The sequence below is a fragment of the Dama dama genome, chromosome 33 (genome assembly GCF_033118175.1).
Source record: "Dama dama isolate Ldn47 chromosome 33, ASM3311817v1, whole genome shotgun sequence".
In the NCBI taxonomy this organism is placed as follows: domain Eukaryota; kingdom Metazoa; phylum Chordata; class Mammalia; order Artiodactyla; family Cervidae; genus Dama; species Dama dama.
The window spans coordinates 9,812,322-9,837,194 of record NC_083713.1 but is presented as its reverse complement, the minus strand read 5'-3'; the positions used below and the strand labels follow the sequence as shown (position 1 = coordinate 9,837,194).

The window sequence follows — 24,873 nt, the reverse complement described above, 5'->3', positions numbered from 1 at the left end:
GTCCCTAATATAAATGGAATCATACAATACTTGTTTTTTCAAGCCTGGCTTCTTATAATTGGGCTTCCCTGGTAGCTCAGATGGTAAAGCGTCTGCCTACAATGCGGGAGACGCGCATCCCTGGGTCGGGAAGATCCCTTGAAGAAGGAAATGGCAACCCAACCAGTATTCTTGCCTGGAAAATCCCATGGACTGAGGATCCCGGTAGGCTACAGTCCACGGGGTCGCAAAGAGTCAGACACGACTGAGCGACTTCACTTCACTTCTTCTTATAATTAGGATAATGTTTCCAAGGTTCATGCATATTGAGGCATGTGCCAGAAAATTTCATTCCTTTTAAGGCTGAATAATATTCCCCAACCTCTTTTATCTGGAAAGTGGATAATTAAAAAGTCAGAATATTTGGAACTGGAACAGACCATAAAAATCATCTCCTCCAATCTCTCTGTCCTTTCTTTCTTTTCCTTTTTTGTGTTTACAAAAATGAGGAAAACAAGTCCCTGAGAGCTTACTCATGTGGTTAAGGTTTTACACCTGGTTGGTTAAAGTCCAGGCAGAGCCTAAGAACCAGCTCGCCTGTGGCCTAAACATGGCTATATAGACCATAAAAAGCAAGTGTTAAGTGAGTTGGTGCCAAAAGTAAGTGTGGCAAAGTTCAGAAGAAAAGATAAAATGACTAAAAATGTTACATTCAAAAGGAAACATTAAAAATGAATTTGAGGATTAATAAGATTAATGATATGCATGGAGAAAGCAACCTCAGATATGCAAATGATACCACTCTAATGGCAGAAAGTGAAGAGGAACTAAAGAGCCTCTTGATGAAGGTGAAAGAGGAGAGTGAAAAAGCTGACTTAAAGCTCAACATTCAAAAAACTAAGATCATGGCATAAAGTCCCATCACTTCATGGCAAGTAGAAGGGGGAAAAGTGGAAGTAGTGACAGATTTTATTTTCCTGTGCTCCAAAATCACTGTGGATGTTGACTACAGCTATGAAATTAAAAGACCTTACTCCTTGAAAGGAAAGCTATGACAAAGCTAGACAGCAAAGACATCACTTTGCCGATAAAGGTCCATAAAGTCAAAGCTACGGTCTTTCCAGTAGTCATGTATGGATGTGAGAGTTGTACCATAAACAAGGCTGGGTGCCAAAGAATTGATGCTTTCGAACTGTGGTGCTAGAGAAGAATCTTGAGAGTCCCTTGGACTGCCAGGAGATCAAACCAGTCAATCCTAAAGGAAGTCAACCCTGAATATTCATTGGAAGGACTGATGCTGAAGCTGAAACTCCAATCCTTTGGCCACCTGATGTGAAGAGAGCCAGCTCATTGGGAAAGACCCTGATACTGGGAAAGATTGAAAGCAAAAGGAGAAGGGACTGATAGCAGATGAGACAGTTAGATAGCATCACTAACTCAATGGAAATGAACTTGAGCAATGGAGGACAGAGGAGTGTGGTGTGCTAGTCCATGAGGTTGCAAAAGACTCAGACGTGACTTAGCTACTGAAAAACAACAAGATTAATAATAGGATTAACAGCTACCAAACTAATATTCTGCTGGAAAAGATTCTTTTTACAAGCCATTCTTCTTGTGTCTTTTCTTTTTGCCTTGAATTAGGCATTAAATTTTAAAATATTTTATTTTTTCCCACAATTAAGATAGCTACACTGAATCTAATTTCTTTTTTTCTTTTTAATAGTCTATATGATTTCAGGTTTCATTTCTGACAGCTCAGTTGTATGCTAAAAACGTCTTTTAGCATATAGAAGTTTAAGTGTGTAGTTGGAAGGTAGAAGATAGAAAAGAGCTTATATTTAGTGAAAATGTTTCTAACTTTGGAGGAGAGGATAAAAAGGAGTCACTATCAAATTTAAAAGTATTTCTAAATGGACTATTTTTCATACTTTTCAAATGCATTCTGAGAAGACGTTGAAATCTATATTTCAATGGCAATGTTATGCTAATGTGGAATACTTATTATGTAGATCTACTTGCTTTCTTTCCAGCACTTGATTTTTGTTACAAAAAAGTCAATAGAGTTGACCCTTAGCCAACCAAGGCAGTTGCAGTAGCTAATAGCTTTTCCCTGTTCTGCTTCTGAATACCCAGTGAGAGACATTGCTGATGGTTGAACCTGGTGTTTCCTTAAATTGTCGAATAAAAATAGCTGAGTGACATTCCCTCTCCTCAACCCAGATCTCCTGGATCAGTATCTCCAGGGGAAGTCTAAAACTATATTTTTAATGAATGTTTCGGTTAATTCTTGATCTTACTCATTTGGAAAACACAAGCTCCCACTTAAAAGCTACCCGAATAACATTTGAGGATAGAGGCTATCTTTGTGATCTATTGCTTTGAGCCACATCAGTGAGCAAAAATGTGGACTAATGTGGTCCAAGAGCAGCCTCAGTAGGGCTAGGGTGAGGTAGACTGATCAGCCCAGAAACAGGCCTGTATGTCAACACTGTTTGAAGAATGGGAAGAGGGAGGGAGAACTGTGAAGGTTAAATAGATGGATTTACATATCCCCAGTTAATGTCTTCACTAACGAAGCCAAATTAAACTTAGCATTTTGGGCCCTTTAATCAGTGAAATTAATCAAGATAGGTCACTGCCAGATGACAGAGCAGGATATCAGATTTTTCTTTGGTGCTCAGAAATGTAGTTCAGTTGCTGATCATCCAGATACAGCTTTGGTTTGCTTTTGTAAATGAATATAGGATGTACGTAGTGGTGGTGGTGGTTTAGTCGCTAAGTTGTGTCAGACTCTTGCAACCCCATGGGCCTTCTCTGTCTGTGGAATTCTCCAGGCAAGAATACTGGAGTGGTTTGCCATTCCCTTCTCCAGTGGATCTTCCTGACCCAGGGATCAAACCCTGGTCTCCTGGGTTGCAGGCAGATTCTTTACTGACTAAGCTACCAGGGAAGCCCTGATTATATGTAGGCTTTGATGTAAATAAATATGGGCCCATGTGCCTAATGGCACCTGTGGAATGGGCCTTGGGTATAAAACCGAGTGTAATAGACAATATGACAAAGATGAATTTTGTGTTTACAAAGTTAAGAGGAAATTCATCAGCCAACATTTATTGAGTGCCTCTGAGGTATGCGCTCAGAGTCATAAGAAACCACACACATTTAAATCTGCCAGACAGAGCACAAGGAAGCAAACCAGTGTACAGTGTGTTGGAAGGCTGGGAAAGAGATTTGGCCTGCCCTCATTCTCCCATGGCCCTGGTACAAAAGATGGAGGGTCAGGCGTGGCTCCTGGAGGAGCCAGCTGTCCCACAGACTCTCCTCTCTCTTTGTACACACACATCCTTTTAAAAACTTTTGTTCAATTAGAAATACATACAGAAAAATATACAAGGCCTAAGTGTGTAGCTTGATGCGTGTACACAAAGTCAATCCGCCCACATACACATCACTCAAATCCAGAACGTTCCCAATGCCTAAAGGCCCCATCATTTACCCCCATCAGTAAGTAATCCCTCCTCCTTCTCCAAGGGTAACCCCCATTGCAACTTCTAACACCATAAGTTAGTTTTGCCTTCTCTTGAACATCAGCTAAATTAAATTACTCAGTGTATTTTTTTTTGGTGTCTGACTTCTTTCACTCAGCAGTGTGTCTTTGTGAAATGAATCCATGTTATTTGCCCAAAGTAGTAATTCAGTAATTCTCACTGCTGTGTAGTATTTTCTTCTGTAAGTTTGCCTCAGTTTACTTCATTTTATTGTTCATGGTCACTTGGGTTATTTCTAGTGTTCTGTTCAATTCAGTTCAGCTGCTCAGTCGTGTCTGACTCTTTGCAACCCCATGGACTGCAGCACGCCAGGCTTCCCAGTCCATCACCAACTCCCGGAGTTTACTCAAACTCATATCCACTAAGTCAGTGATGCCATCCAACCATCTCATCCTCTGTCATCCCCTTCTCCTCCCACCTTCAGTCTTTCCCAGCATCAGGATCTTTTCCAGTAAGTCAGTTCTTCGCATCAGGTGGCCAAAGTATTGGAGTTTCAGCTCCAACATCAGTCCCTCCAATGAACACCTAGGACTGACCTCCTTTGGGATGGACTGGTTGGATCTCCTTGCAGTCCAAGAGACCCTCAAGAGTCTTCTCCAATACCACAGTTCAAAAGATCAGTTCTTCGGTGCTCAGCTTTCTTTATATTCCAACTCTCACATCCATACATGACCACTGGAAAAACCATAGCCTTGACTAGACAGACCTTTGTTGACAAAGTAATATCTCTGCTTTTTAATATGCTGTCTAGGTTGGTCATAACTTTCCTTCCAAGGAGCAAGCGTCTTTTAATTTCATGGCTGCAATCGCCATCTGCAGGGGAGGCTACTGTTAGCAAATTGCACATTTGCCATCATCGGTTGATCCAGTTGAGCCCCTCTGTGTGGGCTCACTTCTGTACACCATCCTTTCTGCTAGGGCAGCTTCCATTCTTTAAACTACTCCCTGAAGCAGCCCTCAGCTGGAAGGGGATCAGGAACAAAGCCTCTGTTCCCCCTACAAGAGCAATGTGAGCTAAATAGAGTTTTGGCCAGCCTCAGCGTGTGCCCACCCGGGGTGAGTCCTGGACAGCTGCACCCCGTGAGAGGTCACCAAAAACACTTGTAGTAAAACACCCAGGTATTTCATGGAAGTTGAGCTGTTTTCCCCAACAGCAATGGCAGTCAGTCAGGGCCACCACACAGTCATTTCAAATTGCCAGTCCTCCAGGGATGAATGAAAGAGTGAATTCAAGTTATGAATGGTGCGAACGGGGTGGAATTGTCTAATGGGCAAGAATGTGGGCTCTATAAAAGGAGTGGATTATCTGCAGGAAGAAATGACTGTCAACAGAAATGCTCTGACCTACTTGCCTATTCATTAGCGAGCATTTCTGTTTTGTTGATGCCCTTATCTCTTTTGTCACACTTCTGTCATCACGAACAACACAAGGGCATGGCCAGCTTCCGCTACAACCAGGCTCCTCACACAAGAACAGACACCGTTGGCCTTAGAATCTCTATAGATTTCCTGACAAAATAACCCCTTGACAGAATAATGACCCTCCTGAGCTATCTGTAGATAGCCTACCATGAAGCCAGAGCAGTCTTCAGCATCCAGGAGCCAAGGTTTCTACCCAGACGCCCAGAAACCGAAGCAATCAGATCTGGCCTTCATAAAGGAACTTTTTTCTGGGTCATTTGAATAACTACAAGTAGACTCCAGCCTTTGGGATTTAATAGAGTAGTAAATTTTCAGAAAAGATTTCAGTGACCCATACAAAGCTGCCAATCTTGTATTTTTCAAGTAGGGACTGTGGCTGTGAGTTCTGTGAAACTGTATTTAATAGTCATTGCTGTCATTTGTTATGGGCTTCCCAGTTGGCGCTAGTGGTGAAGAGCCCGCCTGCCAATGCGGGAGACTTAAAGACACGCATTTGACCCCTGGGCTCGCATTTGACCCCTGGGCTGGGAAGATCATCTCCACTACGTGTGAGGCTCTGTGCTTGATCTCCTTTAAGCATGTGTGGTTTCGTATGACTCCGGGAGCATGTCCCGCAAGAGAAGTATTGTCTCCATACGGCAGATGAAGAAAGAGGGTGGGTAAATTACCTAATGCCACACAGCTAATTGATGGCAGAGCCCTGGTTTGCAACTCAGGTTTGTCTGATTCCAAAGCCTGTGTCTTTCCCATTATACTGATTATCCCATCTGAACTATGGGTATATTATTCAGATATGATTTTTAAACATCTGGTGAGAAATTAACACTGAGGTTTGTCTTTGTAGAGAGATTTGGGCGTCCATGAAGAATCTTAAGATTTTTTTTTTCCTTTCTAATTGACCTACTTCAGTTTATTCAACGTTTCTCTAATAGATGTGAAAATCCCATAGAAACTAAAGAGACTTTCTATGTGGCATTGTGACATGATCTTATGTAAACATGTAGACATACATTTGGTCTGGGGTAGTGAAGAATATAACTTCTTTAAACCTGTTCTGCTCAAATGTGACTTGAAATGGGTTGTCACAAAATAAGGCTTATGAGTATTTCAGTGTTCATTGACCATTAATGATTTGGCTGTAAAAGTGAGTGGCTTCTAGTGGGAAAGACTGTCTCACAGAATTAAAGTTATTGACCACATAAACAGGAAAAAGAACCCTGCCCTACTTCTCTGGCCAGAAAACAGAAGACAAAGGAATAGATTGGGATGGTATTTGCTGAGATTATCAAGGTCTTTTTGGGCTGAATCTTATTCCTCTAAATTCGTATTTTGAAGCCCTATCTTCCTCATACCTCATAGTGTGACTGTATTTGGAGAAAGGGCCTTTAGCTTAGCTCGGTAAAGGTTAAGTGAGGTCGCATGGGTGGGCCCTAATTCAGTCTGACTAGAGTCTTTATAAAGAGAGCGAGAGACACCTGGGGATGCTCATCTACAGAGGAAAGGCCATCTGCAAGTCACGGAGAGAGGCTTCCGGAGAAACCAACCCTGCCCGTCTTGGACTTCCAGTCTCCAGAACTGTGAGAAAATAAATTTGTTGTTTAAGCCACCCAGTCTGTGGCACCTACTTAGGGTAGCCCTAGCCAACAAGTGCTTGAGGAATTAGATGTTTCGGCATAAGCGGACACCCCCACCCCACCCCTCATGTCAAGATAGCCAGCTAAGAGGGACCTCAGTAGAACATAGAAGGGCTTTTACTGTCCAGCAAAGATGGTTTACATTGAGACTGAGGATCAGCTAGAGAAAAGATTTTCCTGAGAGAAGAGAGGAAATGAGTATCAAAGCGTGATTTTTTTTTTTTAACAGACTACTGACAGCTATCAGGCAGGTATGCGTGTTTCTCTGCTTTTTGCTATATAAAGCACCTTATAATAATAGTCTAGTGATTATTTATCCCGTGATTGCTCATTTCTTCCCTTAGTTAACAGCTAACACTTTATGAAAGGATTTTATTGGCTAGAGCACTGGCTTACAGTGTGGATTTCTACCAGTTTACTTGGGCTTGAGTCTTGTCCTAGCCACTTCCCACCTGTGTGGTTTTGGGCAAATTACTTCACCCTCTTGTGCCTCAGTTTCTTCATCAGTTAAAATCGAGATAATAGTATTTTCTTTGTAGGGTTGTGTGAGAATTAGAGTTAACGCATGTAAAGTGCCTAGAAGGATGCCTGCCATAAAGTAAGCACCTAATACATGTTGGCTGTTATTATTTTAGCTTGGGTCTTTCTCTGTGCATGGGTAACTGGTAGCACATGGTTCCACTAAGATACCTCAGCCCTGCTGAAATTACCAGTGTGGTATTAAGGAAGAATGAACAGCCTTAAGAACAGCAGCTATTACATCTCAGTGTTCAGCATCATCTAGGAAGCCAACATACAAATTCCTGGGCCCTGTCTCCAGAGATTCTGACTCGCTAACTTGGGATGGAACCAAGAAATCTGTCTTATAGTAGACACCTTAAGTAATTCTAACATGTGGTTCTCAGAACACCCATTAACCACTAAGCCCAGGGAATTTCTTCTGTATTCAAGGCTATTAAATTATGGTAAATGCAATAACTTACTTATCATGAGTCTATAATAATTTTCACTTAAAGTATTTGAAATGTTTCAATAAAGCTAATTTAGGTCAGTCATGAGTATATATACTTCCTTTTTAAAATCATCTAAATGAATTTCCATAAGTGTTAATATGAGCTGTTAAGAAGCTCGAAGAGATTCTGTATTGGATGTACAACTCAGTTTCTTTTAAGACAGTTTCTCTCGAGCTGAGTCCTTCAAAGTGAGGGCACGTTGTCCAGTACGCCCTGAGTGCTGCGGCCTGAAGAGCGAACTGAGTTGAGGACAGAGAGAGACCCGGAAGCAGTTAACGGAGCACAGAGGACGGGGCCTCGTTCGTTTGGACGAAACAGTCCAGTCAGCCAGAAAGCGGCCCGCTAGCTATGCAAATTAATTAGGAAGTCTTGTGTGTAGATGATGATAGCTGGGAGAGATTTTTTTTTTTAAGGGGGCTAGGACCCTGGAGCTAAAGACGTTCTGGGGGTGGCTTACAGAAAGCCTTGTCCTGAGCTGAAACTGGCTGTTCAGCCTGGAGCTTGATAAGATACCAGTGTTTCCAGGTTGAGAAGAAAGGGTGGTTAAGGTTGAGCGCTGGGCTAACTTTGGAGCTGAAAAACCTGATTTACTGTGTTATGATGAATTCTGAAAATCTGTGCCACTGTTAATTATGGGGCTGAAGTTTAGAGCTGAATTTTTTCCCCCATTGCTCAAGTTGCTCTGCTCAGGTGACGTGAGAATACTCATTATTGAGCAAACAAAGATCAGGTTCAAAGGGGAGAAATACCAGATCTCTCAGCTGCTGTATAGAAGCTTATCAGGACTAGGTTGGTGAGTTTTCTGTGTGAGACAAGCGTGGTGGTGCCTGGAGCTTGTAACCTGTGTAACTCACCTGAGTTCTGAGGACATCATGGGGGAGATTTTTGGTTATTCAGCAGTGTGGTGGTACAGTGTTTGTTTTTAAAAAGCTAATCGGTTTTAACAAAGTGGAGTAAAATAGACAATACTGGTATTTTTTAATAATATGCATGGGATGGAAGCTTTTATCTCTTTTGGCTGCACTGTGTGGCTTGTGGAATTTTTGTTCCCTGACCAGGGATTGAACCTGGGCCCTCAACAGTGACAGTATGGAGTCCTAATCTCTGGACCATCAGGGAATTCCCCACTGGTATTAATCTAGGGGTAAAGAATCTGCCTGCCAATGCAGGAGACATAAGAGATGTGGGTTCAATCCTGGGTAAGGAAGATCTCATAGTGAAGGAAATGGCAGCCCACTCCAGTATTCTTGCCTGGGAAATCCCATGGACAGAGGAGCGTGGTGGGCTATAGTCCATGGGGTCTTAAAGAGTCAGACATGACTGAGCACGCACATGCACACACGCACACACACACTGATTGTTAATCTAGAAAGTTTTCAAATTGGACTCCTTAAAATCTTCATGCTGTTTTTAAGATAAAAAGTTACTTAGATACTATTAGTTCATTGATTCTTTTCCCTTATAATAATTATATAATGCATACTAAGAAATCAAAATTATTGAATTTATATACTTGGGACTTATGTATTCTACTGATATATATGTATCCATGCATGTATATATTATATAAAACTTATAATTAATAGCATATAGATGCTATAAGTTATTTCTAAGTCAAGATGCCTCAGCTATATTAATATAATTATTTTTCTTTATGTTGAGGTTTGTCAACCAAAGTGATTTTTTTTTAATGTATTTATGCCTTGGGGGAAAAAGCCATTTAAGTAGGCAGGTGATGTTGCTTAATTTTTAACTCTGTCATCTCTGTTATCTGAATTTGTGTTGTTGCCATAGCACCACATTGTTTGGACAGTTATCTTTAGGAATTGAGGAATTCTTTTCCTTTGTGCTTAATTGTCCCAAAGCATTTTAACATATCACTTATTATTATAAAAACAGTATATATTTACTGTAGAATATTTGATAATTACAGAAAAGCATGAGAAAAATCCTCCACAATTCTAGTACACAGTGATAACCACAGTGATAAACATTTAACTACCATTAGAACATCATCTAGTCTTTTAAACTCTCTCTCCATATGTATAAACAGAGTGTATGTGTGTATTAAACACAAATTAGGAGCATACTGTGATACTGTATCTATTTAACATTATAGCATTTTAACATATTCCTATTAAATTTCTTCAAAAATATTATTTAATAACTATATAATAGTTTATCTACATTTCACCAGGATTTAAGATTTTTTTAGCTTTTTGCTACAGTCAATAATACTAATCCGTCTTGTGCAGAAATATTTAAAATATTAAATATAACTTTGTTACATAAACATAACTTTCTTAATTCAAAATAAAGCCAACTGGAATTAGTGGCTAAAGGTAATAGCACCTCTAGGGATTGTGATCCATTTTTCTCAAATTTTCCTCTACAGACCCACATTTTTACATGCCCATTAGCAGAATATCAGCCCCTGTTTCACCACACCTGCAAGAATGACTGTTAACTTTAGAAACAGTTTTGCCCATCTAATAGTGAAGTGGGCTGTCTCATTGTTTTATTCACTTTCCATTTATTACTATTGAGGTTGGACATATTTTCTTACGCTGGTTGGCCCATTATCTTAAGAAAATAGCATATGATTTTTAAAGCAGACTTGCCTAAGACAACACAGCTATGACAGTTCACAGTTAACTCCATTGCATTGACATCTTCACTGTTGTACTAATTGTCAGCCTCCCACAGTCCATTAAAGGATTTTTTTTTTAAGAAGTAAAGTATTCGTTAGGATAATAAAGAGAGTGAGCTTCTGTGTACGACAGAGTCAGAGCCCTGCCGGTTAGTCTTATGTAACCTAAACAAGTTGCTTAACTTCTCTAAGCTGCAGTTTCCTTGACTGTAAATAAGGCTGATAATCCTCACAATAATTCTCATAATAATGAGATAGGAATTATTAAAGCATTCAATAAAATGCAGCTACTATTGAAACAGAAATGTTTCTCTGCTATTTACCCAATAGGTATGTCAAGGCACTGTAGCATGCCTCTTAGAAGCCAGAACTTTTCAAATCCCAACAAGTTGCATGTTTTACTTCATTTTATTATTTAAATTTGCTGTCAGCAGCACAGCTAGTGGGACATTTTTAATAGAAAAAAAGTGGGGGGGTGGGGGTTGGTACATCACCTGGGCTGCTAGCTCAAGTGTGTGATCTCAAGAGTCTTGCAGGACACTGAGGTGTCGGCCGGTGTGGTGCTTGGTACTTTAGAAAGTTGCTCCCAGACTGATAGGATAAACCCACTTTCCTTTCTTCCTTCTTCCCCCAAAGGGTGAAAGAAAGAGCACTCCTTTAATAATGTTGCCAAGCTCATGTGCTCATTCGAAGGTCATTGCATGAGCTTGGCTTTTCCTTTCAACACTGTGCTCGTGTATCCACCTGCCTGTTGGTCTACAGTTTGGTAAATACAGTGTAGATTCTCATTTAGAGACTTTCTTTCACCGAGAAGTCTCTTCTTTGCCTTTGAGACGATAAATATGTTGATCTTGAAAGATAAGTTTCAAGTTTTAGATGAAGCTTCCACCTGAGGTTGTGAGTGTGATCTCTACTAGCCACGCAGCCGTGCTGACAGGTTGACTCACTCTCTGAACTGCTTTCTGTTTCACATTCTTGTACTTTCCCAGCTGACAGCTCAGCGGGTGGGTGCCTGTTCCACCAGCTGCTACAACCAAACAGCCAGGTTCAGAAATGTCAGATATCCTCCAAGAGCTGCTCCGAGTCTCTGAGAAAGCTGCCAACATTGCCCGGGCGTGCAGGCAGCAGGAAGCCCTCTTCCAGCTGCTAATAGAAGAAAAGAAAGAGGGAGAAAAGAACAAGAAGTTTGCAGTTGATTTCAAGACCCTGGCTGATGTGCTGGTACAGGAAGTTATCAAAGGGAATATGGAGAACAAGGTAAGGAATGTCACAGCCAAGGTAATTGCAAATTATTTGCCCCTGTGGTTTCTCCCCATAAAATAGCTCGCCTCCTCCTCCCCACCACCCGCCCCCCAGCACCATGGATTCTAATGAACAACTAGGTTTTCCCCCCTTATTTTGACTGCAATATTACTAAAATGTATGTTACAGGAAAAACTTAAATGTTTCCTCCTAATTCTATCACTAGAGAAAACCACAACTGTTTTTGCTAAATGTTAGAATGTTTTCCTTCTGTGTGCGCATGGCAGGTTTAACTTAACTCCAAAGAAATGAGAACATACTATTTTATAACTCTTTTTTTTAACTTGATAATATTAAGTCCCACCTTTTGACATAGTCATTTACCTAATGGTTGCCTCAGTGATAGCCTCACAGGGTTCTGGAGACTTAAAGTCTCTCTTTATTTTAGTAGGAAAACATTGTTTGTAACTAACAATGATTGTAATTCTAGGTCTTTTAAGCTGACTAGGGTAAATAAACTATATTCATAAGCAGTTATAGCAAACAATAACATTATCAGGCACTTGTAAATGCTTACTGTGAGCCAAGTACTTATCTAAGGGCTTTAAATATATTAGTTTAACTCATAACAATTTTATGAGAACTATTTCAATGTAATGGAAGAGAAAAGGGAGACACAGAGGTTAGATAACCTGCCTAGGGTCACACAGCAAATGAACGTTAGAGCTGGTTTTTTAACATGGGCTGACCAACTCCAGAGTCTGTGCTGTTTGTGATACCATATTACCTTTTACATAATAATCTAATTACTTTTCTTTTAGATTTGGGAGGATAGAATTTTATGTCAGAAAGCCCTACAAAATATTGGAATTCTTTCTATGAAATTCTCAAAATGTTAGGAATTGTTTAGAATCATTTAAGTGAGTCCTTGACCACAGGTAGGAAGAGAGAATAAATGACCCCTTGAAATTTCTACAGACTGTTTTCTTTTTCATGCCCTATACAATCTGGATCCAGTGGAAGGAAATTTATTTTTGTTACTGATCCAGAGAGCTGGGTGGAAGGGATGGTTGAGCAACTAGATTAGAAATGTAAGTTTTGTGGGCTAATATTTGCCTCAGAGCGTTCTAACAAGTTCAGGCAATTGTTTATTCATGAAGTATCTGCCAGGATTTATGAATACATAAATGATATTCACTTTTGGTATGTATAAAATATCGTGACTCTTACGTACTATAGCCTCAGAAAGGGTCTCTAGGCAAATTGGGAGACTGGAGCTTCAGCCTTTGATGACTTGATCAATAGGTTCAGTGCCAGTATGTGTTGACTTGCATTGTTCTTCCAAATAGTTAAAAATAACAAGTAGCTGTGGGCACTGTTACATCTATTGGCCATCTGTGAATAACTGAGCTCAAATATTTGAAGCATTTCCTTGCTTTTATTGCCTGAGAATTATACTCATACCATAATTCAGCACATATTTTGAGAGAAATTATCTTTACTACAGAGAAAATCAGAAGCAAAATGTGTCTGAAAGCTTCCTGGTCATACAGAGATGAGAGAAGTTTCCTATTCAGCTGGTTTCTTTTTGTTTGTTTTTTCATTCCATCAAAATATTGATGCATAAGTTGTTGGCAAATAAAATATTTCCCCTTTTTTGCTACATTGCCTTCCTAGCCTGATGGCTAATGATACCTTAACATGTGCAGAAAACAAGAGTAAATGTCATCCTCTGCTCCTTTCTGTCCAGTCTCAACTAAGCATCTCAGGTGCTTGGGCAGTAACAATAACTTGTACACGTTACTTGGGTACTTTGTAGGAGCAGCAGTTAAAACATCTCCTTTGTAAACATTCTAGCTCATGGCCCGTAACTAGAAGGATGAAGTTCTAGAAGTACTTCTGCAGACTCAACAGAACATAAGGAAACCAGACTTCTACCATGACTTGGACTTTCTAAAGGGGCAAAGGAGCGGGAAAATGTTAGAAAACTACTGATATTAGAAAAGTGCTGAACCAATCTGACTTCACTTAGTACACTTGGATTGATTTCTGGAATTGTAAACTTCCAAATTTCTGAACTACTTGTGCTATTTAGTTTGAAATATAAAGTGGAAATCTATTCAGAATTGAACATGAATGTGGGATTTTTTTTTGTTGCTGCTTTGTATTCTTATCATATTCTGAATCATTCAGTTTCCAGGCTTGGGGGAAAAAATTTTTGGAGAAGAATCCAATGAATTTACTAATGATTTGGGTAAGTACAAGAATCTTAATATATTTTTATAACTTAATTATCATATGGTATTTTTATTTTCGACTTACATCGTGAAAGTAATGTTAGGAGGCCTTTCATGTAAATAACATATTTGAATGTTCAACTTCATTCAGCACTTCAGGATAACCTGCCCTGTAAGACAGAGATGTGGCATATTAGAATTATTTAGCAAGTTCACATGTATTCTAGATAGAACTCTGTAGCATTGAAGAATGATTTAATCTTTGGGAAAGTTGCATGGCCCCTTGAGAATCTGATGGAAGTAATAGATGCCCCCCAAAGGATGCAGATCCACACAGATGTACAGACAATCTCAGGTCCAAATAGACCCATTTGTGGACCTCCTGGAGAGCCCATGGCTTCCCCGGTGGGTCAGCAGTAAAGAATGTACCTGCAATTTAGGAGACCCAGGTTTGATCCCTTGATCAGGAAGATCCCCTGGAGAAGGGCATGGCAACCCACTCCAATATTCTTGTCTGAAGAATCCCATGAACAGAGAAGCCTGGTGGGCCCCAGTCCATGGCGTCACACAGGGTCGGGTAGGACTGAGTGACTGACACTTTGGGTAGCCCACAGACCTAGGCTGAGAATTTAGAGGAGGCCCTGTCCCTGAACGACCTTACTGCTTCTCTGGTCTCAGAACCTCAGTAAGGGAGCTGGACAACCTGAAAGGCTCCTTTGAGCACCAGGGTTTAACTCTAGTCAGTTTCCTGTGAGCCAAATTCTCCTTTGATGGACCCCCCACCATGTTCCCTTGTGGTAGACAGAAAAATACAAAATCTCTGACCCTTTTTTAGAGAAGCAAGTGGTTTTTAGTTTGCCTGGGTTTTGTTTGTTTAATGGTAGAAAATTAAAATGGTGAACTTTAAACAGATCATGTGACAAATAGTTAAACATCTAGAGGCATATTTACAAAGAAAACTAATTTCTGGATTAACTCTGGAAAAAATTTGTCATTTCATAGGCTGTGTATTAAGATATACAGTTAGTTCTGTGACAGTAAGAAGAAAGAGAAATCTCAGTTAAACTTAAGGTTAAAAAAATCACCTGTGACTTACCCGTAAGAAATCCTACACTTAAAAACCTATATTTGGCTACATCATAAACAGTTATTGTAATATTTATCTAGAATGATCGGGGCAAAAATGCATTCCACAAAAAAAAAAAAATGCATTCCACATACATTTTCCTGAGAACTGAAGGAGAGGATGGGTTTAGTATATTGGAGGGCAGAGACCCATGGTGAAGGAGGGGCTTGTGGATGAGGTGAGATGAGATCATGGAAGTTCAAAGGAAGGCGTTTCCTTAAGTATGATAAGAATTGAGTGGTAAATTTTAAGCATAGGGTAACATGATATGATTTGCTCCTTTGAGTGAACCCATGACTTTTACTAAGCCTAGAGTAGCTGCTCAGCAAGTGGTGGTGATTAACATTCCCCAACTTTAACAATCTCATTTAATTTGAATTAAGCTTAATTGACTGATTTCTTGCTGTTTCAGAATCATCATTGTGATAGATTCACAGTGTGCTTCCCAAAAATCACAGGAGTCACCGGGGGATCTTGTCAGACCTCAGCAGGTCTGGGATGGGGACTGAAGTTCTGAATTTCTAACAGGTGCTGTGGTGATGGCAATGCTGCTGGTTCTTGGAATGGCTAGGTTAGTTAGGAGTGTTTGTTGAGATACCTCAAGAGCCCCAAAGTGCCATGTTTTCTTAACTTTTAAAAAATTATATTCTGCATTGCTGTCACTTTTTCTTGGTAAAACTTGTAGGAGAGCCTCTTTTCCCATTTGTGCTTCAGGGATTGGAAACCAGATGAAGCAAGGGTCTAAGAAGGATCTTTAAAGTGGTGGCAAACACATGGACTTGGTAACTTGGGGGTTTCAATTGCAGAAGCAGCTTTGCTTACATCCTGATTTCCAGTGGTTTCACAGAGGAGAGCTATTCTCTATATGTGATTTAGAGCCCTACAGCTTTACCACATTTAAAGATGACTGTACGTCATCTTATATTTACGGAGCATAGACAGTATTTAGTTAAAAGCAGCATCATAAAGGGAGGTGGAAGCCCTTCTGTGTCCTTATTAAAAACTCTTTTCTTTTCAATCAACATATTCAAACGTGAACAGGGAGACCTCCAGGATATTAAAAGCCACAAGGTAAAAAGCATAGAAGGTTGTTTATCAAAGACTCAGGGTTCAGGATTCTTAACATGAGCTGCCTTAACCTGGTTACAGAAAACTGTGCATGTGTCCATATGGAAACTTTTTTTGGAGAGAAGGTCCTTTGGTGCCTGGAGTTAATTTCTCACTGTGAGGTAGCTGAGTGACCACTAAATCAGCTTTGACTTTATGAAGCCCACTGGGCGGTTCTGGCGGTCAGCCAGATTAGGAGACACATCTGGATATCTTGTGTGTGTGTGTGTGTGTGTGTGTGTGTGTGTGTGTGTGTGTGGTGTTGCTCAGTTGTGTCTGATTCTTTGTGACCCCATGGACTGTAGTCCACCAGGGTCCTCTGTCCATGGGATTCTCCAATTTAGAATAGTGGAAAAAAAAAAAAAAAAAGAATAGTGGAGTGGGCTATATTTAAAATGGATAACCAACAGAAACCTACTGTATAGCACATGGAACTCTGCTCAGTATTCTGTGCCAGCCTGGCTGGGAAGGCAGTTTCGGGGAGAATGATACATGTATATGCATGGCTGAGTCCCTTCACTGTCCACCTGGAACTATCACATCATTGTTAATTGGCTATACCCCAATACAGTTGGTGTTAAGGAAAAAGAAAAAATGAATAGTGGAGTGCGCTGGATATGTTGTCCTCATCTAATCTAAGGTGCTTCTCCCAATCTCCTGTTCTTTCTTCTCTGAAACTTGAGATGTAATGGTCTTCAGTTTGTCTTTACTCTAGGGGAGAAGATTATCATGAGACTGTGTCCAACCGAGGAAGAAACAGTAGCTCTTCTCAGCAAAGTCCTTAATGGTAACAAACTGGCGTCTGAGGCCTTAGCCAAGGTTGTCCACCAGGATGTTTCCTTCAGTGACCCAGCCCTGGAGTCAGTAGAGGTCAGCATTCCACAGGACATCTTGGGAATCTGGGTGGATCCTATAGGTAAGCAGAGGAGAGTGTTTGCTTTTGTCTCTTTGCTTTTCTTTATTTTTTTTTTTTATTTTTTTTTAATTTTTATTATTATTATTATTTTTTTTCCAGTGGGTTTTGTCATACATTGATATGAATCAGCCATGGATTTACATGTATTCCCAATCCCGATCCCCCCTCCCACCTCCCTCTCCACCCGATTCCTCTGGGTCTTCCCAGTGCACCAGGCCGGAGCACTTGTCTCATGCATCCCACCTGGGCTGGTGATCTGTTTCACCATAGATAGTATACATGCTGTTCTTTTGAAATATCCCACCCTCACATTCTCCCACAAAGTTCAAAAGTCTGTTCTGTATTTCTGTGTCTCTTTTTCTGTTCTGCATATAGGGTTATCGTTATCACCTTTCTAAATTCCATATACATGTGTCAGTATGCTGTAATGTTCTTTATCTTTCTGGCTTACTTCACTCTGTATAATGGGCTCCAGCTTCATCCATCTCATTAGGACTGGTTCAAATGAATTCTTTTTAATGGCTGAGTAATATTCCATGGTGTATATGTACCACAGCTTCCTTATCCATTCATCTGCTGATGGGCATCTAGGTTGCTTCCATGTCCTGGCTATTATAAACAGTGCTGCGATGAACATTGGGGTGCACGTGTCTCTTTCAGATCTGCTTTTCTTAGTAATCCTTTTTTTGAAAGGGGTGGGGGGGTGTTGGAAAATGAAAATTGAGGGTATGGTTTAACTCTCCTAGAAGTTTTTAAATTTTTGAAGCTTTAAAATGACAAACGACTCTCACTGTAACCTGGGTTCAACCCCTGGTTGGGAAACTGAGATCCCGCAAGCTACACACAGGGGCCTAAATAAATAAATAAACAAAGAGTTGAGGTGTGTATTATATACATATACATTTATAACACACATGTGTGCATACACACACACACACACACAGAGGCAGATATACAAAACTGAATTAACTCATTTTTGAAAGACCTCAGGGGCCAGACTGCTAAATATGAGAGAAGAATCAATTGATAGCAGCTATAACTAATTGAACACACACGCATCTTAAGAACATTCAGCTCTGACAGATTATTACCATCTGGGAGTACAGTGCAGATCTTCAGATTTAAAAATAATAAAAACACAAATCCAGGTTTTTAATGAGCTCTCACAATTTAACTCCTGGCTCCTAATTCAGTTAAGTAAGTAAACAAGCAGAACCACTGTACAGGTCAAGCAAAACATAACTGAATGTGACTCCTAGCAGTCACTTTGTGAGTCCTGTGTATACCTCACCATTATTTCTTTGGTCATGATTATGGTAGAACCATAATCTATAGTTCATTGCTTTAAAACTGTAGGCCTGTCTCAAAGATGCCGTTAATATAATGCCCTGGGTCTAAGTCCCACTTTTCCCCCAGGTTCTTGGCATAGTCTACCCAATACAACTGGGACCAATCATTAAGCTGAGTAGGCAAACTCCCCTCACCCTCTCCCCTACAAGCACACTGATACATGATAGAAATGCCTTTAATCATAGCAGTAGAACATTCAGTCTGTGGAGTGTTATGCAGACTACGAATGTTCCCCAGAATCTTTTATCGCCTAAAGGTAAATCAGCCTCAGTTACGGGTTTTGAGGAACGGAAACCTTGTTTTGTTTTTATCCTGAATTGATTCTCTTAGCTAGCTCTCTGGATCTGGTGCCTGGCACATCCTTAACTGGGTATTAATTCACTAGATGTTGGCAGTCAGCTGCTGGCAGGTGTGTCTTTTAAGGAGAAACCTCACTCCTTAGCTTCTTTTTCCCAGGCTCTTTGTGATTCTATGGACTGTAGCCTACCAGGCTGCTTAGTCCATGGGATTTTCCAGGCAAGAGTACTGGAGTGGGTTGCCATTTCCTTCTCCAGGGGATCTTCCCAACCCAGGGATCGAACCCGAGTCTCCCGCATTATAGGCAGATGCTTTACCGTCTGAGCTTCTTCCTCTTGTGACACGAGCGTCTCTTTCCTCCTAATTTGAGGGACAAAACAAACAAAAAGGCAATTCCATCCCTGATGGAATTCAAATGGAATGGAATTCAGATTCCTGGAAGGAGACTTTCCCACCCACCTTGGTTGGACCTGTCCTCTGATTAGTAAGAACTCAAAGGGATCCCCCAGTTATCCTGAGCCATTACCTTTTAGATGATTTTGGGTGATATTATTTGAGTGCTTCTTACCATTTGCAAGGTGTTATGCCCTTGAGAAGGGACTGGCTCCCCACTCTAGTATCCTTGCCTAGAGAACTCCATGGACAGAGGAGCCTAGTGGCTCCAGTCCTATGGGGTCACAAAGAGTTGCTCATGACTGAGCGATTAACAACACGAGAAGGAAGGAAGCCATGCTAGCTGCCATAGGAATTATAGACATGTCCCCTTTCTCCAAGAATTTATGTATAGTTGGGAAGATGAAACGTAAGCAGCTTCAGAGTGAAGTACAAAAGGTCAAATAATAGTTCCATCTAAGTGGCACCTGAAGGTAAAATGTGATTGGTTATTATCTTAGTCCATTTGGGCTGCTACAACAAGATACCATGGACTAGGTAGCTTTTAAACAAGATAAGTTTATTTCTCACAGTTTCAGAGGCTGAGAAGTCCGGTATCAGAGTGCCAGCATGATTAGGTGAGGGTCTTCTTCCTGATTCATAATTGGCATCTTTTCACTGTGTACTCAGACAGTAAAGAATCTGCCTGCAATGCTGGAGACCCGGGTTTGATCCCTGGAGAAGGGAATGGCAACCCTCTCCAGTAATCTTGCCTAGAGAATCCCATGGACAGAGGAGCCTGGCAGGCTACAGTCCATGGGGTTGTAAGAGTCAGACACGACTGAGCTACTAACACACACACAAGTGGAAGAGACAATATCTGTGCAACCTCTTTTGTAAGGCATTAATTCCATTCATGAGATTCCACCCCGAGGACTGAAGTACCTCCCAGAGACCCAACTTGATATTACCATCAACTTTTGAGGGTTAGAATTTTGGGGGACACAAACATTTAGACCATAGCTGTTACCAAATTAGAGAGAAATGATCTAGGGCAGGTTTTATAGGGGTCTTCATCATTATCTTCTAAATAATCATTACCTGAATCCTAACAGCTGCTTCATTTTTCAGATTCGACTTATCAGTATATAAAAGGTTCTGCTGACATTAAACCGAACCAAGGAATCTTCCCCAGCGGACTTCAGTGCGTCACGATTTTAATTGGTGTCTATGACACACGGACAGGGGTGCCTCTCATGGGAGTCATCAACCAGCCTTTTGTGTCACAAGACCTAAACACCCTCAGGTAAAAATGGAATATTTTTGGTATATTATGGTTTTCAGAGTTTACAACCTCAGCTTTGTTTATTGTCAGGATTCTCTCTCCATGTGACATTCCCATGACTCGATACCTTTGGCATTCCCACTAAAAGTCTCCATGTTTGAATCAATGGTCCTTTAATTTTCAATCCTGGGTTTCACAACAAAATGTGAAAATAATCTAACGAAAAGACAGTAGGTATGGCCAGGATTAGAACCTCTCCCTATAAAAACAAAAAACTGTCAGTATCACTTTCTTTTCTGCCTCCTCCTTCCTCACACTCCCATGGACTGTTCGCAGAGCATAGAGGGTGACCCAGCCTTTGGTTGCTCTGATCCACAGCCTACGGATCAGAGTATGACAGGGTTGACTCCAGAGCCTGGTAGGGTTCAAGTAGAAGCAGCTTTTCTCCTGTGGTTTCAGCTTTTTACTGAAATAGATGACTTTTTCTCCCACTCATGTAAAATTATTTTTAAATTAAATTTTGACTTGCTTCAAGCAACTAAGAATTGTTTGTTCTTTAATAGTCATAAACTACACCTCTGCAGTATTGATATTTTTCGTCTTTCCTGCCTTCTACCAAACTGAAAGTGTTTGTTATCTTTAAAGGGTCGTTAAGAAGTTAAAAATAAGTGGGACTGGATGTTGACATAATCATGATCTAGAAATGGTTGACAAAAGTAGTTGGTGGCACAAATCCTGGGTTTGATTGCAGATTCTACCACTGATATACATTCTTAAACACTTGCATTCTCTAAGCCTCAGTCTCCTTCTCTGGAAAGAAACTATCCAGCGTATATAGTAAGTTAAACATTGAGAAGTGATAGATGGTATTTTTGTTGTTGCCCTCCCCCGCCCCCCCGCCAAAAAAAAGAGTCCATCTTTGTTGATGTTAAAGCCAAAGTGGCGCTAGTAAATTGGAGGATGAAAAGGTGTTACCAACTGAAAAAAATTCAGGATTGTGAAGGATTTGCAGATTGAAAATCTTATTTATCTGTTCATCTTTACTCCTGTTAAACTTTAAATGCCAAAAGAGGCAGTGAAACTTTGCTGTGTTCCCAGAGGCTGGAAATCCCACAAATATTTTAGCACTGTCCATCTAGGATAATGTGATAATGCAAAAAAAAAAAAAAAAAACCAAAAAACTGAAGCATTCCTGACTGGCAGCAACAGGCACAGGGTGTGACTTTTGGAAATGAATTAGCTATTTGGTAACTATCTCTAGGCTGAAGGGCCTTGAGACTCACTGCATTATGTATTTTTCACCTCAAGTTGGGAAGACATGGGAGCAATGAAAAACAAATGTGTTAACTTGCCGCCACAAACTGAACGTTCTCTTCCATAGGTGGAAAGGACAGTGCTACTGGGGCCTTTCTTACTTGGGGACCAACATCCATTCCCTTCTGCCTCCCGTGTCTACAAGAAGCAACAGAGAAACGCAGAGCCACGTGACCCAGAAGCCCAGCTCCGGAGGCTCCCACCCGTTCTCGGCTGTCGTCAGCACCAGTGAAAAGGAGGCCATCAAGGGCGCGTTGTCACGCGTGTGTGGGGAGCGCGTCTTCCGGGCGGCTGGGGCCGGCTACAAGAGCCTCTGTGTGGTGCTCGGCCTCGTCGACGTTTACATCTTCTCAGAAGACACCACGTTCAAGTGGGACTCCTGTGCTGCCCACGCCATCCTCAGGGCCATGGGCGGGGGGATGGTGGACTTAAAGGAATGCCTGGAAAGAAAGCCTGACGCGGGGCTTGACTTGCCACAGTTGGTGTATCACGTGGGAAACGAAGGCGCCGCTGGAGTGGACCAGTGGGCCAACAAGGGAGGACTCATCGCCTACAGATCCGAGAAGCAGCTGGAGGCGTTCTTGAGCCGCCTCCTCCAGCACCTGGCCCCTGTGGCGACACATACGTAGATGAGCTCTGTCCTCCTGGGCTCCGCAACCCAACTGTGAACCTAGTTTCCGCATCTCTGTCTCTTGAAGACGGCTTTGTCCTATTGACAGTCAACATTCACCTTCCTCTTTGGGGGAGCATTTTTCCATTATGTGTTCATAATGTTAATAAATGAATGATATTCATGCAGCAGTTAAATGTGTGAGATTCGTTATAGTGGATTTTGTGTGATGGTGGCTCAGAGGTTTAAAGCGTCTGCCTGCAATGCGGGAGAGCTGGGTTCGATCCCTGGGTCGGGAAGATCCCCCTGGAGAAGGGAATGGCACCCCACTCCAGTATTCTTGCCTGGAGAATCCCATGGATGGAGGAGAAAGAGTCGGACACGACTGAGCGACTTCACGTTCTTTCACTTTCACTTTCAGTGCTGCTTGAAACGCTTCAGTAAAATATTGAAGACAGGAAAAATTCCTGCTCAATTAATAAAAGCCTTCAGAACATGAGTTTAGAAGTGGTAAGTTAATGTCACTGAAGTATTAGGGAGAGCAAAGGGGGTTGTGCTTAATTTTGTTTCCTGTCTGGAACAAAAATCTTCAGCTTTAGTCTTTGGTAGAACATTTAGAACTCTGAATTTGAAGCATAACTTAGCCATTTTCACATGCTTTCAGTGACACTATGTTTCTTATAAGAATTAAAGCCTGGAGCACTGATGGCTCCATCCTACTCATGCACTCTCACACTCACACACATCCACACTCATACACACATTCTGAAACTCTCTCTCAAATTTATATTCTTATTCTCTCATTCTGATTCTTTGATTCTGCCACTAATTATGTCTCTAGTTCTCTCTAATACTCTCACTTAACATACTCATTTCTGTCGGTAAGACAGGAGAGGATAAAGACATTTCTGTAGTTTTTGCATAGTATTTATTACACTTCAAGAACCAGAGGTAGAGTTAAATATATATAGCCGTTGGTCTACTGGAATCCCATGTTGAATGTCCTCTGAGGTGGGTGAGACCTCTTTTTCCTGTCTTTAGCAGCCCTGGTGAGGAGATAATTCCACCATCTGGAGAGACCAAACTCTCAGCTATCTCCTTTCTGCCCCACGCCCTCTTGAGGCCAAAAGATTTTCTGCAGCATCCTGTTTTCCTGCAATTACAAAGGAATCACAGTAAGTGAAACTTTTATTTTTTTTAATTTATTTATTTTAATTGGATGCTATTTAAAGGTATCTCATTGCACACAGAAGATTTAATGACTTATTTAGTAAAAAAGTTACATAGTTTTTAAAGTCTGTACATGCTTTGTGATTGATCGTGGGTCCTCGCGCTGTATATTCTAATTTTAAAGGTTGATTTTTAAGTCAAAGTGAGTTCATTCTTCACAAAACACATTAGAAACCAAACCCCATAAACTAGTCATGCTGCCTGATATTCACCAGAATGGAAAAATAGAATATAGTTCAAGAAAAAGCATGTTACACACATAAACATTTTTAGAATATGTAAATTATCAATAACAATGCAGTGAGAAGAGTCATCTTCAATGTGATCTATTTATTTATGTGATCTATCAATGTGCCAGTTTATTGGGGGGAAAACTGGATAGAACAGAGAATCCAACATATTCTGTAAACATCTATTGCACACATCCATTGTCAATCTGTCGGAAAGCTTGGGCCCTTCCTTAAGCATGTGTGTGCTGGTCTTGCATAAACCACACCCACGGGAGTGTGATCTGTAGCTCTGATTTCTTTCTTTTTGGCTGCACAGTGTGACTTTCCGGATCAGGTTCAGGAACTGAACCTGACCTGGCAGTGGAAGTACCAATTCCTCATCACTGTTCCACCAGGGAATTCTCAGGCTCTGATTTCTTTAGAGGAAGAAGTTAAAAAATATTTGCCGTGTAGTCTGACAACATAATCATTCTGGATTTTAATTTTTTTCCCCTCTATCTTTATAACTGTCTCCTACTCAGTAAATTTTTAAGACTCGTTTCTATCAATACTTTCAAAGCCTTAAATTCTTGGTTTTCAAATTCATTTTACATTATACTTAATCTATTATTAAAGATACCATTGAAATATGATTTTTGAATGAAGTCAATCAGTCTAAGCAAACATACAACTCAATTGATGAGAGTGGGAGTTAGGGGTTGTGATGGAGGGGTGCTCCAAAGAGTAGCCTGTTGGTCACCAAGATTGAGTGTCTTGTGCATCAGTCAGTGGTTTTTTACGGGAAGCTGGCAGACAGATGAATCTGCCGGGTTGCTTAAACAGGATGACAAAAAGAGAGCCCCCTGTACGTCAATAGGAGCAGTCTCTGGGAAGCCAGGTCAGCGTTTGTTCCTCTCTTGCTCCTACAACCCACATCCAATCACTCAGGAGAGCCTCTTGGCTCAACCTTCCAAACATACCTGTTGCTCTCTACACAAGCCACATGGCTCCACCTAACCATCACTCCAGGCTCAATTCAGCTGCTCCTGAGGACTGGCAGCCATGTTGAGTAGGGTTCTAATGGTTATTTCCTTTTAATGCACTTTGTGTGTTGCTAATTTTTTGCTCTGGCTTCTAAGCCCCTAGGTATAGGCTCCCTGCATGAGATTTTGACATGCCAAGGGATACGTATTGTATAAAGGGCTTTCTGCTGTGTTATAATGATGGGAGTATGAAAAAGCAGACTTTTGAGTCTGAGTATAAAGTCCCATAGATAGCCCTTCTGTCTAGAAGACGTGCAGCCAGGATAAGTTTGCAGTAATACTTCGCATC

At 41.0% G+C, this 24,873-nt stretch overlaps 1 protein-coding gene and 1 non-coding gene across 7 annotated transcripts in view; one reads left to right on the top strand and one right to left on the bottom strand.

The window, feature by feature from the left end:
- The window catches only part of INPP1 (inositol polyphosphate-1-phosphatase), a 38,747-nt gene extending 16,448 nt beyond the window's left edge, over positions 1-22,299 (top strand). For 4 of the 6 annotated variants that reach the window (XM_061135546.1, XM_061135549.1, XM_061135548.1 and 1 more), the window contains 5 exons: positions 11,236-11,503; positions 13,682-13,742; positions 16,674-16,874; positions 20,025-20,199; positions 21,560-22,299. In XM_061135546.1, coding sequence (XP_060991529.1) covers positions 11,300-11,503; positions 13,682-13,742; positions 16,674-16,874; positions 20,025-20,199; positions 21,560-22,121 — 1,203 coding nt within the window. In that variant the 5' untranslated portion in view covers positions 11,236-11,299 and the 3' untranslated portion in view covers positions 22,122-22,299. Of the gene's footprint in view, positions 1-469; positions 6,527-11,235; positions 11,504-13,681; positions 13,743-16,657; positions 16,875-20,024; positions 20,200-21,559 lie in introns of those variants that run through there. The other 2 variants (XM_061135550.1, XM_061135551.1) reach the window with 2 other exon arrangements.
- Positions 8,643-8,715, bottom strand: TRNAD-GUC (transfer RNA aspartic acid (anticodon GUC)). Its single transcript has one exon. It is a non-coding gene; the product is annotated as a tRNA-Asp (tRNA).
- Positions 22,300-24,873: the final 2,574 nt, after the last annotated feature.